The sequence below is a fragment of the Astatotilapia calliptera genome, chromosome 6 (genome assembly GCF_900246225.1).
Source record: "Astatotilapia calliptera chromosome 6, fAstCal1.2, whole genome shotgun sequence".
NCBI lineage: Eukaryota > Metazoa > Chordata > Actinopteri > Cichliformes > Cichlidae > Astatotilapia > Astatotilapia calliptera.
Window position 1 is genome coordinate 33,320,059 of NC_039307.1, and position 16,666 is coordinate 33,336,724.

The 16,666-nt window shown below is 41.2% G+C and overlaps 1 protein-coding gene across 2 annotated transcripts in view; it reads right to left on the reverse strand.

Moving 5' to 3' along the window:
- Positions 1 to 2,992: 2,992 nt before the first annotated feature.
- The window catches only part of syngr1b (synaptogyrin 1b), a 30,855-nt gene continuing 17,181 nt past the window's right edge, over positions 2,993 to 16,666 (reverse strand). Inside the window, exons 2-4 of one of the 2 annotated variants that reach the window (XM_026171839.1) lie at positions 8,404 to 8,641; positions 6,418 to 6,557; positions 2,993 to 4,336 (exon numbers count right to left, since the gene is read on the reverse strand). In XM_026171839.1, coding sequence (XP_026027624.1) covers positions 4,121 to 4,336; positions 6,418 to 6,557; positions 8,404 to 8,641 — 594 coding nt within the window. In that variant the 3' untranslated portion in view covers positions 2,993 to 4,120. Of the gene's footprint in view, positions 4,337 to 4,689; positions 6,216 to 6,417; positions 6,558 to 8,403; positions 8,642 to 16,666 lie in introns of those variants that run through there. The other variant, XM_026171840.1, reaches the window with a different exon arrangement.

Genomic DNA, 16,666 nt, shown 5'->3' on the forward strand with positions numbered 1-16,666 from the left:
TAAATTGCTACAGCAATTCTGATGGTATTTGAAGGCAGCATATAACGTCAAGCTCGTTTGTTTGTTTGGGCTTTTTTAAAATCTCTTTCTAAGCGTGCTTTGTATTTCCATAATACATTTTTGATTTGCCTCATTTATAAAGTGGAAAAGATAAGTAAATAATAATAAACTGAAAAAAACTGTTTAAATAAATAATAAAACGACAAAAAGAAAGGAAGAAAAACTCCCGACTTCTGCTTTTTTGCTGAAACGGATTTCTTTGACAATACCGCCACCATGTGTTTACCATAAACTACCTCTACCTACCACTTTTTGCTTTACACTTTTTATGTTTATTGTGATTGTAATTTCTTAAACTACCATACTAAACTTCTATATATTCAATCGCCCTTCCAAAAAAGTAGCACACATTCTTAATTTAGTATTTTGTGCTTAGACTATCTATTTTTCCATATTATAAAATTAGCCACACATGCGCTTAGCAGCTTTACTCTTCTCGAATTAACTATTTTAAAAGTACGTTAACTGTGTGAACTAAAACAAAAGAAAGAGCAAGTTTTTAAAAAAAAAAAAGCTGAATAACTGCATTAAATTAAAAGCTGTCTTGCAGTTGAACTCGCGGGTAAAACTCCTGCCAGCAGGGGGAGCTGTGTCTTATAAATAGTGGACTAACCAGCCTGCTTGTGACCATTTACAGCTTTGAAAAATAAACGGATAAACGTTTCCTGCATAAGTAAGCTCACCCCAGGTGAAAAGTTGATATTTTTCAAGAGAGATACAACATTTAGAACTTAAATCTTGAGCCACCCCCACATCAAGTGGTCTTCAGCAATAGTTCTCCATGCTTTCTGACAGTCTTTCAAAATATTTCTTTTGCCATTGAGTGATTTTTTTTTTTTTTTTTTTTTGTTGCTGGCATATCCCAGCAATATGTTTAGTGTGCCCTCAGAAAATGTGAGGACACTGGATAAGAGGAGGACAAGATGTGAAGTGGCAGGCCTAAAAAATATCTACACGAGATGAATAAGATCTGTAAGTCATTTCGTTGATCCATCTGCTGTTCAACGAAACCTCATCAGAAACTGTTTGAGTGAACGGGTGGCTGACAAGAAGCCATTTTTAAGGAAGGGAAGAGAAAAGAAAAAAACGATTGGACTGTAAATCAGTGCCTACAGGTATCACAGTGAGTGTCTACAGCCACCTGTAAAACCCAGTGGACGCTCTGTCCTTTTTGGGGGGCAGCATTTCAATCAGGGCTGTGGGGATCTTGTCAAAACTGCTAAAATTATGAACTCAGAGAAGTACTATTAGACCTTGAGCCAGATACAATAGCATCGGGAAAGCGTCTGATTGGGAAAGGATTCATTTTTCAGCACAAAAACAACCACACACACACTGCCAATGTATTTTAATTCTGAGGGTTGGCTCATAAAGTTTGCACAGTACTGTAATCCAAAAATCCAACACCAGAGATTCTCATCTCATCTTGCATTTTTGTTCAGTATTTTCTTTATTTTTATTGGTTAAAACCACATCAGAAACATACATTTGTACACAATTGTTTTTTCTTTAATCTTAATTTGCTTCATTTCACAGAGGAACATCACACATTTCTACATCTACACAGATGTACAGCATAAAGTATATATGTGCATATATACTTTGATAATTTGGTCACATTTTCCGTAGCCATATATATGTATGCATATTTTAATATTTAATATTGTTATCCCCAAAATAAAAACTTCTCCTTACCTCGAGAGCAACACAAAGGATGAGGCATGGATAACCTCACCATATATCTTATCACAATAACACTCAACAGACCACAGAGCTTTCTTTCTTTTGTCTTTTTTAAATATAGAACTAACTTAATGCCCTAAAATAAAGCAGAATCTTTTTCAAACACTGTTATATACTCAATTATAGATTTACATATGTTTATACAGACAGATACACTGGAGAAAAATGGAGCACAAAAAAATGGAGCGATGCATGTTCATAAATATTGAGGATGCCTGCAGATTTGTTGACAACGAGCGGAAAACACACACAAGTTTTCCGCAGACCTGCTGATAAGGAACGCTCTATACTGATGACAAACGCTTGCTTTTGTAAAGTGGTTTGACGTGCTCAAGGACAAAACAGGACCAAATTCGTTTTGCTGTACATTAAGACTTTGAAAGAGAGCATCAGTGTGTTGTGGAGGCTTGTGTTCCTGCGTGATGGATTCTGCTTGGCAGTCAGCACTAAGGCAACAATTGAGGACAGAAAAAGCTTCACAGGGAAACATAAAAACATTTCAAGGAAAAAAGAAAAAAAGGACAAATTTCAATACAAACACAGTCTCATTATACAGGGGAGGGGATTAGTTGCCTGATACGCCACTGCTGCTTGTTTATCTATGCTGATATCCTGTAATGGCCCATCGACGAGTTCTGTCAGCAAAAACTTGTGTTCGCAGCATCGATAGGCTGTGAACCTGTGCGTGCGTGTCTGTTTGGGAGCGTTTTAGCTATCGCACTTATTTTGCTGACCAACTGAAGACCTCACAAGTTGAAGGCAGTGTGGTCACAAGCATTGATCAGCTACAGGGTGACCTGCCGATAGTTTCTAATCCACCCCCTGCCCCCAAACCCCGAATTAACACCTCCAGTAAAACCTGGCGTGTTTGCACTCTGTAGCTCCTTCCCAAGGATGAAGTGAACCCACTGATGTTTGTCTGCCTAACTGCAGATCACCACCTGTTACCTATGCATCCAAAATCTGGGGGATGCCCAAGATTTCTTTGTGGAGGTTTTTGACAGATAAACTTGCCAGAATTGATGACATTAACTTCTTCTGATTACTACAGTGTTTGTCACATGGGATAAAAATCACCACCTAAATGCAGAGGCTGTTGTTAAGATCACAAAGTCAACTGAGCTGATCGTTGGTGTAAGTCTTAAATGTAAAATGTCATAATCTCTCCCTGTTCTTTTTAAAAGTACGCTCTTTTTTTGTTGTACTGACCTTTAATAATATGTTTTCTTTACATTATTTATTGTCACAGGCACATTATTTTGTGCACATAACCAGGGGTTAAAGTGGGTCTTAACAATTTTCTGGTAGCCTACCTTGAGTTAATAAATAATAAATGATTGTGGAATGAGTTCATTTTTCTTATGCTTCAGCCTGGTGTTACTTCCAGTGATGGCCTGGAGACACTTGCTCAGTAGTAAGAAAATAACAACACACCACAGAGCTTTTACACATTAACACGTCCCCTTTTCCTTCTCATCCCTGTGATGTGTTCATGGTGCAGATGTAAAGTTGTGGTCGTGGTACTTCAGCATCTTCCTCGCACTAAAGACGAGGAGAATAAATGGAGCAACTTAGTGTACTTCCCAGAGAGAATTTCATCTCAGAGATGAAATTTAAAGCTGTAATAAAATTGGTTTCAGAGTTTTAAAATCTACACGTGTTGTCAAACTAATTGAAGTATACTCATTTTAGACAGTCAAAGACTGCAGGTTAGTGTAGTTAGTTTGCAGTTCTGTGATAGAGCTTACAATGATGCACTGTGTTAGACTGTTATAGGCTGTGGTGTTGTGGTGTTAGCTTACATCAGGTGTAGCAGACATCAATTTACATTTAAGGTGATGGCGTGGTGCACACTTACTCATAGAATCCGATCTTTTTATACTAACTTTTTACTGTCTAGGTGAAATCAGCCGTACATGCAGCTGCTTACATCTTGTGAATAACAGTGAATATCGAGTCACAGCATGAACACAAAGAAAAATCTGCTGGAACTCAAAAACCAAACAAGGATTTTATGTGAATTATTTCAAAGTAAATCTTTTCTCCCCATGCTGCACCGCTACACCCGATCTTCAGGTCTCCTCACCTGCCAGATCCCACTTTAACCCCTGCACGTAACAATAAAAACAGTAAATTGTAGCAATAAATTTGCAACTCAAAACTTGAGGTTGTTGGATCTAGGATGTGATAAAAGATCTGCCCAATACACTAAGTAATGGATTCAGTGTTTCTTGTGTAACACAAAACAGCACAAATATTATTTTGAAGTAGAAACCTTGGACAACTTCATCAGCATACATAAATGTCTCCTAACATCTCAGTATTCTTGACGTTGGTAGCCTCCGGATCCATCGAAGGCCCCGTCACTGTTGGTCTGGCCTCCTCCTCCTCCCGGGCTCTCCAGGTCATCCCCACCGAATGAGGTGTAGGGGGCTCCGGCTGCATCCTGGCTGGGGTCTGTGTAGTCCTGGGAGAAGAGGGCCGAGTCGGCCCCTAGCTTGTATCTCTGGAAGGCCAGGAAAGACTGGCCCGCCTTGGCGATGAGGATCGTAAATGGGAAAGGACGAGGAGATGAATAGGAGGCGATTGAAGACAGATGATGAAACAGAGACGTGACGATGTTAGTGTGAGGAAGGGAGGGGTCAGACAACAAAAGACAGGAGGACACAGTGGTTAGTTGGCTGGAAAGCTTGACAACATTATTAGACAGCTTTAGTGAATCAGTCACAGTGAATTACTTCCTCAAGCAGCAGCACAAAAAACGCTGCTCGTACATTGTGTAGCTCTAGAAGAAGAGCACGAGTTCCTCTTGTGTTGATAATTCAGAAAGGAAATCGTGGGACAAGCCAGAGGTAAAACAGAGCAACACAGAGAAAGTTAAAATGATTCAAGTTACACGAGGAGATTTTCTTTATTATCGACTGCTCAGATGTTGCAGACACTTGAATAGCTGCAGTACTTTTGAACCTTTTTTGATTTTATAAGTCGATACATGACAGCGCATCAGGCCAGCTAACTGTCCAAAAGAAAACGTTCCACAGCACATACTTAGAGGAAATTTGCACTCATTGTAGTCTGAGTTACATGGACTGAACCCTGAATATTTCAGACTTTTTTGTAAATATGAATATAGAACATTTTATTAGCACCCGCATAATAAAACTTAGCCATAAAAGACAATGAATATTAAATGTTAAATGACTAAAATTGAAGCTCTAACACACCTCTACCATCTAAATTTAATAAAATGAAAGTGAAAGAGGGAGCCTGTGTGTGCAAACACAGAGGAAACTGACACCCCTATAAAATGTGTTAAATATGCTGGAGTCTGTAGCGAGACGACTCAGCTTAGCTTGTGTTCTCACTGTAAACGAGGCGAAACAGTTCTCGCTCCATCTGAACTTAACATCTTCCAACAGAAAGCTCTTTAACATTTCTCTGCTTGATTGATTGAGCCTGAAGTCCTACTGGAGAAACTGTCCAGCACATAAACAAAGTCGGTCATCTTGAAACAAGTTTGGTGTTACTAAGCATTAGCTAAATTAGCTTTCATTTCACTTGTCAGCAGTACATAGAGTCAGCAATCAGATCTTACACAACAGAAAAGGCTTAAAACATCCCCTATAAGTTACACTTCCACCAACGTCTGAGTGCTGTCGAATTCTCCCATTGATTTCAATTGAGGATTTTGAGTGCAACATATCTGTGTAATAATATATCTGAAAATAACCATCTCAACACTGCAATGTGCTCTAGATTGTGAGTAAGTATATATCAAATTATTCATTTAAGTGAGGAACTGAAAATTAGGGGGTGGGGGTGTAAGCAATTAATAATTTTATAAAAACTCATTACAATTAAGGACGTGAAAAAATGGTGTCCAGTCCTAAAAACTGAGACAGCAATTGCTCAGGGCTCCAGGTTTGGTGTTGCAGATACTCTGACTGTAACATCTGTTTCAACAAAAAAATTAAAAAAATAATTTGGTGAAGCTTTTCTTCATAAATAAAATGAGTCTTTCATGAAATTCCAACAGAAAAAGCTCTGATTTCACACCTGAGATATTTAGAGCTGCACATGTGTAAATTTAGCTGTTGAGTGTCTTGCGCTGATGAATGATAAGGTCAGCCTGCTTGTTAATGTGGGTGTTTGGAGGTGTTTGGATTAGTAAGTCTGCTTTTATGTCTCTGTGTCAGCAACGGCAGTATTTGCTGTAAGAGGGCGCCCAAATCAAGTGCAGTCTCAGTAAAGAAAGAGGAGCGTGTAGGACCTGCTGCAGATGGTTAAGGCAACAAAGAGAGAAGATAAAGTCAAACAAAAGACTGATGAGGCTGAGGAGGGAACAGCTTGGTGTATTCCTCTTCAAATGACACATTCTTTAACTTCTCCATAGAGAAGAGAGCCTGGGCCCCCTGTTGGAACAATATTTGTACAGTCATGAGTTCACATGTCAGAAACAGTAAGCAGTACTAAAAAAAGATGAAGGGAGACACATTTATATAGCTCCCTGGCTATATAAGCAAGCTGAGGATAAAAGCCAAATAAGATTCAAGGTTTAAGGTTGTCAGTCCCGTCTTTGGTTACAGCACCGCATCAGGCCATTAAGGTCCTTACCCAAGTGAAGATGGAGAAGAAGGAGAAGGTGATGGCTGCTCGGGCAGCGTCCCCTCTCTCCTTAAATTGGTTGTCCTCAGACACCTGCCACTGGTTGGCCAAGAAACAGAAACCCACAAACCACATGAAGGACCAGAATGCTGGAATAAGAAAAAAAAACAGAGATTCGGAGTAAAATTGCTAAGAAATTCCTCTTGCTTAACTCCAAAATAACAGAATGGAACTCGTGTTGCAACTCAATATGAGCAAATTACAATGTTTGCAACTGAATTCATCTGTTAAAAGACTAGTTTAAGTATTTACAGTACTTACTTGATTAGATTACATCTGCATGGCTGTTTAGTTAGAATATGCACTAACAGCAGGGGAGAATAGGTAGCTGTCTTATAAAGGTGACAAAACTCAGCCAATCACCACCTTCACCTATAAGCTACTGGTTGATGAATATGTTGTATAACTGTAATTAAGCCAAACTAAACGTTCCCACCTGTTTCAACTCTTTTAGCTTAGCTAGGCTAAGTTCCTGCTGCCATTTGTTTAACAAAACAAGAACTGTTTTACTGAAGACTCTCATAAAAAAAGAGATATTTCTCAAATTGTCGAACACATAGTGCAGAAAAACAAAGCTCAGGTACCACAGCTGGATGACTAAAGCAGGTAATTAAGTCAGCATAAGAATGAAAAGGTGGAGGCAATCAACTGAGAACAGCAATGGGCCCCAAAATGAGCCCTGTGGTATGCAAGATGAGCAGTCAGACAGCAGGATTCACTCATAAAATCAGATATGATTCTTTCCTGCTGGCTGGAGGAAACTGGAAGACGAGAGAGAAATTAAAAGAGCTGGAGTGTGGAGGCAATGTATAAAGCCTAATCAGAAATGCCCAGGGATTATCAGGTTCCCTTATTTCTTCAGTGTGGAAACCATCTCATATTACAACAGATACGGCAAGAAAATCAGAGAGTCAGAGAGTGTAGGTGACGAAAACAGGGAGGGCGAACTCTGTCTGTGACAGGAACTACCTCATTAACCGATCCGACACTTCACTGTCCTGTCATTATATTTGAGTTCATTGCAGTAGCAGTGCAGTGGAGAAGTAGTGGAAGCCACTGTCAGGGACGCCAACGCACAACATCTCAGAGACTTGTTAGTGTCAGATGAGTACTTGTCTACTTATTATCCCTGTCACACATCTCTCCTTTTGTTGTAAAAACCTAACTGCACGGCATTTTTATACATTACAAAAATCGCTGACAGGTTTTTGTTAGGTAGTATATTTTGAGCGGCTGGGATAATTTGCACAGAAAAAGGCCTATTTGGTTCGAGCATCCATGGGAAGTGAATTTAGGTATTTATGAAAGCTGTTTGTAGGAGTCTTTGTTGATCTCCAGACAAACAGACCCAGAGACTCATTGGCAATCACCTGTTGCTTGGAAGAAATGTGAACTCCATGAACAGATAGCAAGTGGTTGCTGACGCTTGCTATGCGAAACTGGTCGCAAAGAGGTATACGGTGCAAATACCCTTGTGATTGCTTTGGTTGCTAGCAGATTCCCACAGTTACTGTATTGTAGATGGAAGATGAAGTCTTGTTTGCAAACACTTGCCAACTACTCCCCAAGCAAGACTGTGAAACTGAAAAAAGTGTGGCGCAAACTGGAAATGTAGCACGCTCACCTTCAAAGTAAAACTTGCACCTTTTGACTCGTAGAAGTAAGGCGGGATTTTTATGAGTAGTTGGCAATCTGCTACCGACCAATCAATCAAGTTTTTTGGTGCAAGCACCATCTCTGCGGCCAGTATCACCCGGCGACAGACAGCAACCACTCACCAACTTGCATGTGATTGCACATGTTCCCCAAACCAGTCTCTAGGTCTGTGTAACTGAGGCTTTAGCACATCTGAAGGTAAAATCCAAACTCAAACAAAATACTTCACAACTATAAAGTATTGTAAAGAAATACGGTATGAAAAGACAATGTGTTTACCTGACAACCCAATATCAGCCAGCACAGCTTTCTTGCGGTCTTTGACGCTGCTGATCTGAGGGAAATAGATGTCCAGAGCCAGGAAGCCCACACAGCAAAGAAATGCCATGGAGCCCATAAACACCCCATAATTGCAGGCGTTTTGGTTGCGGTTGAAGATGCAGTACTCCTCCTCTTCTTTGGCCTGGTTGATGTAGCCCTCATTGGCGATGCAGCCGAAGATCACAATGGAGAAGAGCTGGAAAGGAGAGAAGAAGGGATGAAAATGCACGAACAGATATGACTTTCAGGACTGTGGTAGAGTTTACAAGACAGAATTTAATGTCAGCACCTTTAGAACATCTGAACTGAGTGTGTGCCATAGTGGCTCTGTAAAGTGCTTCTATATGTAAAGCAGCTTTGAGGTTTGCTACTGAATTCAGAAGTCAATGTTTCCATATTTTGAGCATTTGGAATGAGTGTCGTCACATTTGCCTCCACCTGGTTGCTCAAAGGTTGAAAGTCGAGTATTCAAATGGCGTCCCACTTCGTACACGTCAAACTTTTCTGGGAACTTCACAAACAGGTGCCACTATTATGTATGGCTTTTCTTAACTTCATGTCCACACAGCATTGCCAAAGGCTGGAGCCTATCCCAGACAGCACTAGGCGAGAAGTGTAGTACACCCCGTGTAGTGTCACTAGTTCTTTACAGAGACAACCAACCATTCGTATATCATTGTTTGTCTTTACCAAGATTGTGTCAACCCTTATAATATTTCCATGCTGCTGACTGAGTGTAAATAGCAAGAGAACCATCAATCTGACTTTCCTGCTTTATATTAGAGACGGACCGATCCGATATTACGTATCGGTATCGGTCCGATACTGACGTAAATCACTGGATCGGATATCGGAGAGAAATAAAAAATGTAATCCGATCCATGAAATATAAAAAAGCACCTCACAAAACTTGCTACACGGCGTAACTCGGCTCATAACCGTAGCACGTCGGAGCAGTGTGCTCACGTGATAGAGCGGCTGTGTGTATTTGAAGCCTGCTACCAAACCAGCATTTCATCTCTGAGAAAGTGATCCCAGAGAGAAGTAAAGCAAGTGTGTAAGTTCATCTCTGAATGTTTGTAAAGCATTCCCGCGTTAAGCTTAACAACCAGTACCTGGAGCGACTGCCTCTTCTTGCTGCTACTTCAATCGTGAAACTGCTTAACGATCAGCTGATCGGCTTTTCTGTCGCGACTCCGTCTCTCTTGTTTGTTTATTGCCCACTTCGCGCCAGAAAGAGGAAACCAGCAGCTGAACAACAGCAGCACGTTTAAGCTTAATAAGCTGTTGTTAGAATCTATTTATTATTACCGTAATTGTCGGGCTATAAGCCGCTACTTTTTGCACAAGCTTTGAACCCTGCGGCTTTTAGTCAGGTGCGGCTTTTCTATGGATTTTCCATGATTTTTGTCATATCGTAAGAGGATTTGTTTTGTTTGTTCCGCTGTTGTACGGCACTACGTTGCCTGGCGGAAGGATCGGGGTTCAAGAGTGGTATGTTAGTCACATGTCCGTCCGCCAGGCAACGTAGTGCCGTACGAAGTAGCGCGAAAAACAAACTTCAAAGTAGCGGTACGCATTCAGCGGGAGGCGTGGATGACGAGCGGCGATAAACTTGTGAAAAGCAAGTTATGCCCAACTCCACCGGTGGATTCTGACAGCGTGGAAAAGTGCGAAAACATCCACGATCACCAACGGATTTTGAAGGGCTGGACTGCTGCATGATGGAGAGGACACCGCCACGGCCCTTCTGAGGGTGTTCGACTCTGACACTGACAACGAGGATTTCTTTGGTTTTGAAAGTGACAACGAAGGAGAGAAGCGGAGAGTGGATGACGAAGCCATCCTGAGCCTGTTCGTTTCCGACATTGGAGAAGAGGACTTTGGTGGTTTTAGAGCGCAGGAAGAAGAGAAAGATGGTGAATGACTGACTTTTCTTCTTGTTAAAGCCGTGTCACTGCACCTGAGCCTAAAAGGTAGTCCGAATCTATTTTTCTGGTGTGCTGTAGGTTACTGTTATGTACTACATGTGCAAATATGTACCCATAACTTGTTTTTCAAAATATTAATAAAAGTGATGTGTCTCCAAACAGCCATCTCTTTCCTGACAATTCCCTTTGTGCATATTCTCTTACATATAATAAGTCAACATTGAAACACCTGCGGCTTTTAGTCAGGTGCGGCTAATGTATGTACAAAACAGGATTTTCCCCTGATTTTAGCTTGTGCGGCTAATATTCAGGTGCGCTTTGTAGTCCGGGAAATACGGTACTTTCTACACCAGGATCTTTTTCTACTAGCTGACAGCTGGTAACTGTGCAGGGGCGGATCTAGCAAAGTTTAGCCAGGGGGGCTGATAGGGCATGAACAGGGAAAAGGGGGCACAAAGACATACTTTTCTTTCTTATTCTCATTTAAAATGTTGAACTTTTAATAAATAATTATCTGAATCTTACACCCAAAGTCCATTACTGTATATAGTAACTGTTAAGTCTAATATACCCTAGTAAGCTATATTACTTTTTCCTTTGGGAAGATACCATCTGTGCAGTCTGCAGTTCTGTTGAAGCAAGATGTTGAATCTATTTAATATTTCTTGAAAAATAATTGATTTCTGTGCATTTTTTTCACACTGCATCAAATTAAAGTTGATTACGTCGATTAAGCATCATGAGGTGGAGGGTGGTTCCCTATTTTATTTTATTTTTTGCTGGGAGTTTGCAACCCTATTAGTTAGGTTGCTTAATATTTCTGCTAAGTACTCTTTAAAATACCAGAATAGGGAGGATGGAGCAGGTTTAAGTTTATTAGATTGATCAGTATTGCTGAACTATGAAATATTTTGGGTGCAGTGTATTTTTTACATACAGGTATAACAGAATACCTTTAATGTTGTTGTTTATTTAAACTTGAGTATGAACCTATACAAAATGCAGCAAGATATTAAAAAAACAGTTTTATTGATTAAAAAACACTATATCGGATTCATATCGGTATCGGCAGATATCCAAATTTATGATATCGGTATCGGACATAAAAAAGTGGTATCGTGCCATCTCTAGTTTATATTTGTGCTCCAGTGCTGCCTTCTATGTTTGCATGTTTTCTGAGTGTTTCATAAAAGCCATTTCCAGGCCATAAAACTCCTACTTGCTGCAGTAGGGTGATATATTTAGACTGACTGGGTAATGAAAAAATAGCTTTAGCTTGGTGTTTTCAGCCCATACTGTCACAGAAATCCTGCAGTTATCATTTATTAAACATTTCTCGTGTCTTCTTCAAACAGTTTTGCTCACATGCCTCTTTTTTTCTGAGAAGCTGGCATTTTGCTGCATTTCTTTACTGCAATTTAACACAACAGCAACACACAAAAGCAAACTTTCTGGTTGTTCCACTTAATGAACATACAGGTGATACGATGCTTGTAATAATGGCTGCATGGTGAGAATCACCTTCTTTGACTTCTAAAACGCATTAAACACAACTGAGCCGCTGCTATTGAGAATGAAACGACAGGAAATAAAAGAAAACCCTTGCGGTAAATCATGAGATGCTGCACATTATATGAGAATGGGTTCTGTTCTGTCTGGCTTGGTGATGCACAGTACAGTAGCTCCACAGGAGACTGTGGAGCTTAGACTTTCAGTAGATCACCAGAGTGTGTCACCTACAGAAATACTGAGGTACAAGTAATGGGCTAAATGGGAAGACCAACACTGAGGAAGCTGAGATCCTTCACTGTGTGCAGCAAAATGATGGATTTTGTGATTGGCAGCAAACTGGACAGTTTTGAAGATGTAATGGAGAGGAGGACACAGACTATTGAGCTATAGTAGCTCAGGTCAACCTTCGCTCTCCACGTGAATCAGTGAGCCTTGGCCGCCCATGACCTTGTTGCTGGTTCACCACTGTTCCTTCCTTACACCATTTTTGATAAATACTGACCACTGCAGACCAGGAACATCACGCAAGAGCTGCAGTTTGGGAGATCCATCCATCCATTTTCTTTCATCCATTATTTCCTGTACATAATCTTGTACGGCATGCCTGCACATGCTTATAATGTTAACCCAAAACAATAGCATTCATTGCTCCTGCACTGCATCTACTACAGAACATCATTTCAATGTCATTTTGGAGGTATTTGCTACTGGCACTGTAATACTGATCTTCTGTAAAGCTGAACATGCTGGAGAGGATTTATCCTTCCTGCAGTAGTCGGTTAAGGTCGAGGCAGGGACCCTGACAGTGATAAAATGGAGCCAAAGAAAGGACAAGGTTACTGTGATAGCATCTGAGCCCTCTCTCCTTTGTCTTTTCCCTTATTTTCCTCTCTGCGTCTGTCTCGCTTTGCCTCAAGGAGCGCACACCCAAAGGGATACAAAATGGAGTCAATAACAGGAGCAGGTTAATAAGATATCATCAAATCCCTCTCTCCTCTTCTCCTTGCTCCTCTTCAGTGCAGTATCACGAAACAATATTCTCATGGCAACAAATGCAGTACAAACTGTGTAGCATGCTACTTTTAGTTGCTAACAGCAGATCAGACAACTTCATCCAGCTGACAAACCCTCAGACCAAACCTCCCGGGAGCTTTTTCTGTCTGGATAAGAGGCAGAGTGTGTTTATGTTTGTCTGTGTGTGGTCTTTGCTGTGGTGAGTGATGGATTCAGAGGGTATCTCTAAATGTGATCCAGTGTAAAAAGAGAGATAAAAAGCTAGAATTGAACCTTGGGTTGGTGTGTACAGTTTACCCAGCTGTCGTGTCTCTGGGTGTGAGATAAATGACAGCGATACAAAGACTGAATACAAAGCAAAGTGTACCTCCTCTGACAGCCCTGATCATGAAGGCTAGCTACCGGGCCGGGAGGAGACAGGGATGCCAGTCACGGTGGGATTACGGCACAGTTTTTTCTTCAGCTCCTTCCTTTTTTATCTGCTTTTGAGCCCTTCAGCTTCTCTCTACTGTCCGGTCCACGCTTGGGAAACCCCGATTTCATTTGACATTGAGTTCTTGCTTTCTATTAAATTTGACAGACTGGCATTTCTTTTCTCTTTAGATACAATCAGTTAGATTATGTGAAGGACAAAAGTTTAAAATCAAGTCACAATGACTTCATTTTTTATCTGTGGGTTGTGAAGCTTTAACCTATAGCGTCCCACTGATAAAAACAACTGCACTTCTAAGTCGTTTGCATATTTGTCAGACTTTACTTACTTTGTTTCAGATAATCAAACAAATGTTAATAATAGAAAAAGATAACCCAAAGATAAACCTGTCTGACAATGACAAGCAGGCTATAAGATCTCAAAAAGCAACACATCATGCCTCGTGCTTTTTCTAAAGGAAAGGCTGAGGAACAAAGTCAGTGACGTCTGTCGGTCTATAAAGGGTTACAAAGCCATTCCTAAGACTTTGGGACTCCAGCAAACCACAGTGAGAGCCTTTACCCAGCGAGCATAAAGGGAGTAACTTTTATAAATGGCAGGTAATTACAAATGTAACATTTATATCACCTCATCAAACATCAGCAAACACACACGTTGTGTTGCTAGCTTACGATCCAGCCGCCGTATTTCACAGCGAGAGAGCGCTAACTCCACTCAAAGACCGGACAGGAGAGGACGAAGGGAGGTTAGATTTAGAGGTAAGGATGCTCAGTCGTATTTGATAAACTGTAAAGTTAAAGCTTACATGTAAGTCCTCGTGTTTTTGAATGTGGCATTGTGTTTCTTCATATTGTGAAACACGCTGCAAATCAATAAGATAAGATAAGATAAGATAAGATAAGATAAGATAAGATAAGATAAGATAACCTTTATTAGTCCCACACGTGGGAAATTTGTTTTGTCACAGCAGGAAGTGGACAGTGCAAAAGTTATGAGGCAAAAATTAGAATACAATAAGAATAAATACAGTACACAGCTGTACAGAATAGAATAAAATAAAATACTATATACAGTAGAATAAAATAAAATAAATATACAATAAGATAAAAATAGAATACAAATACAAATACTATATACAACTGAGTAAAAATACAACGATGACAGAAAGGATTATTGCACTTAGTATTATTGCATATGTATGGATGTGTGTGTTTGATCAGTTAAAGTCTTTATTATGGAGTCTGACAGCAGTGGGGAGGAAAGACCTGCGAAATCTCTCCGTCCCACACCGTGGGTGCCGCAGTCTCCCACTGAAGGAGCTGCTCAGTGCTGTCACAGTCTGCTGCATGGGGTGGGAGATGTTGTCCATCAGGGATGACAGCTTAGCCGCCGTTCTCCTGTCACTCACCACCTCCACTGGGTCCAGAGGGCATCCTAGAACAGAGCTGGCCCTTCGGATCACCCTGTTCAGTCTCTGAACAGGGTGATCCGAAGGGCCCGTTGTTTTGTTGAAGCTGGTTCTCCATCTTCTGCCTGTAGCTCTCCTTCCCATTCCTTATCAGTCCCCTCAGCTCTCTCTGCACCCTTTTCAACTCCTCTTTGTCTCTGGATTTGAAGGCCCTTTTCTGCTTGAGGACGGTTTTAATTTCTGGGGTAATCCAAGGTTTGTTGTTGGAGAAACACCGTACAGTCCTGGTAGGTACAGTGTTATCCACACAGAAGTTTATATAGTCAGTAATGCATGTAGTAAGGCTGTCGATGTCCTCTCCGTGGTCATCACAAATCACCTCCCACACAGTTGACTCAAAACAATCCTTAAGAGCCTCCTCGCTCTCCTCTGACCATCTCTGTACTGTGCGGGTGGCTGGTGGCTCCCTGCGCACTAAGGGCTCATACACAGGGACAAGGTGCACCAGGTTGTGATCAGATCTGCCCAGGGGAGGGAGAGGTGATGAACTGTATGCCTCTTCTGCATTGGCATACAGTAAGTCCAGTGTTTTATTGACTCTGGTTGGGCAGGTCACATACTGGGTGAAGGTGGGCAGTGTGGAGTCCAGTGAGGCATGATTGAAGTCCCCTGATATTATGAGAAGGGCTCTCGGTGATTGTGTTTGCAGTCTGCTGACCACAGAGTGGAGAGAGTCACAGGCTGCATCCGCGTTGGCCGAGGGGGGGACATACGCTGTTATCGCGATAACATGCGAGAACTCCCGCATGTTAGTACGGACGCATGCTGAGACAGAATAACCGTGTTATTTAAAGGTTGTGTGAAAGGACTCTGCAGTATACTGTCAGAGGATGGAAATCTGCCAGGGCAACTCGTGAAACGTCTGCTGACATCTCGTTGAAATCAGTTTTGTAAATTTGCAAAGAGCAGCAGATCAGCTGATCACAGCGTGCACGTCAAGAAAATCTACCGGAGCTCTCAATAGAAATTGTGATTCTTTCCCTCACGTTGAGCCATTCCATCTGATTCCCCCACCTGCTGAATCCCACTTTAACCCCTTCCCTACATGTTTTCCTGTTTAGAGGCAAAGTCACCCTCTACAAGGCAGGCAACAGAAAATAAAGCAATTTTTTTATTTTGCTTCTTTTTCTCTGCTCATGTTCTTCTTATGATTCAAGAGTACCTTTATTAGAAATTAAATTTAGACTGAAATTAAACTTGTATTCCTATCTACTAATATTATTTTATTACAACAATAACTTAGCACAAGGTCCAGTTAGCTTTGCACAAAAGTATGTGGCATTAACGACGGACCCGACCACAGGCTTGTGCTTTTCAGCATCACTTTATTAACACTTTCACGGTTGCACACTTTCACCAACACACGGCTGCAGCTCTACAGCTGCCGCCACACACATCACCAACACCAATACTGCAGGACCCAGTGCAGACTTTAAGCCGGCGAGGCGGGATTGAGGATGGTGCATCCGCCTCCCCTGCAGCGGCACCACAGACCACGCCCCACCACAGAAGACCACGCCCAGCCACAGAGTACAGAGCTGGTAATTTTTCACTTTTACTCGAGTAAAAAAGTTGAATCGGTACTTTAACTTGTACCAGAATATTTTTTGACACAGGTACCTGTACTTCTACTTAAGGACAAAATGTCTGTACTTGTGCCACCTCTGCATGTCAGTGATGCGGCTCTGCACTGTGATGGTGTTAACACTGTGAACAGTCTCACTCGGGTCATAACAAAAGACAAAACAATTGAATCCATGTCCATGAATATGACCATGCACATGTTCATGAGTTATGTTTTTAAATAATGCTTTCATTCCTTCGCAGATCGTGCAGGATTGTATTTCGATGTTTAATAAGCAT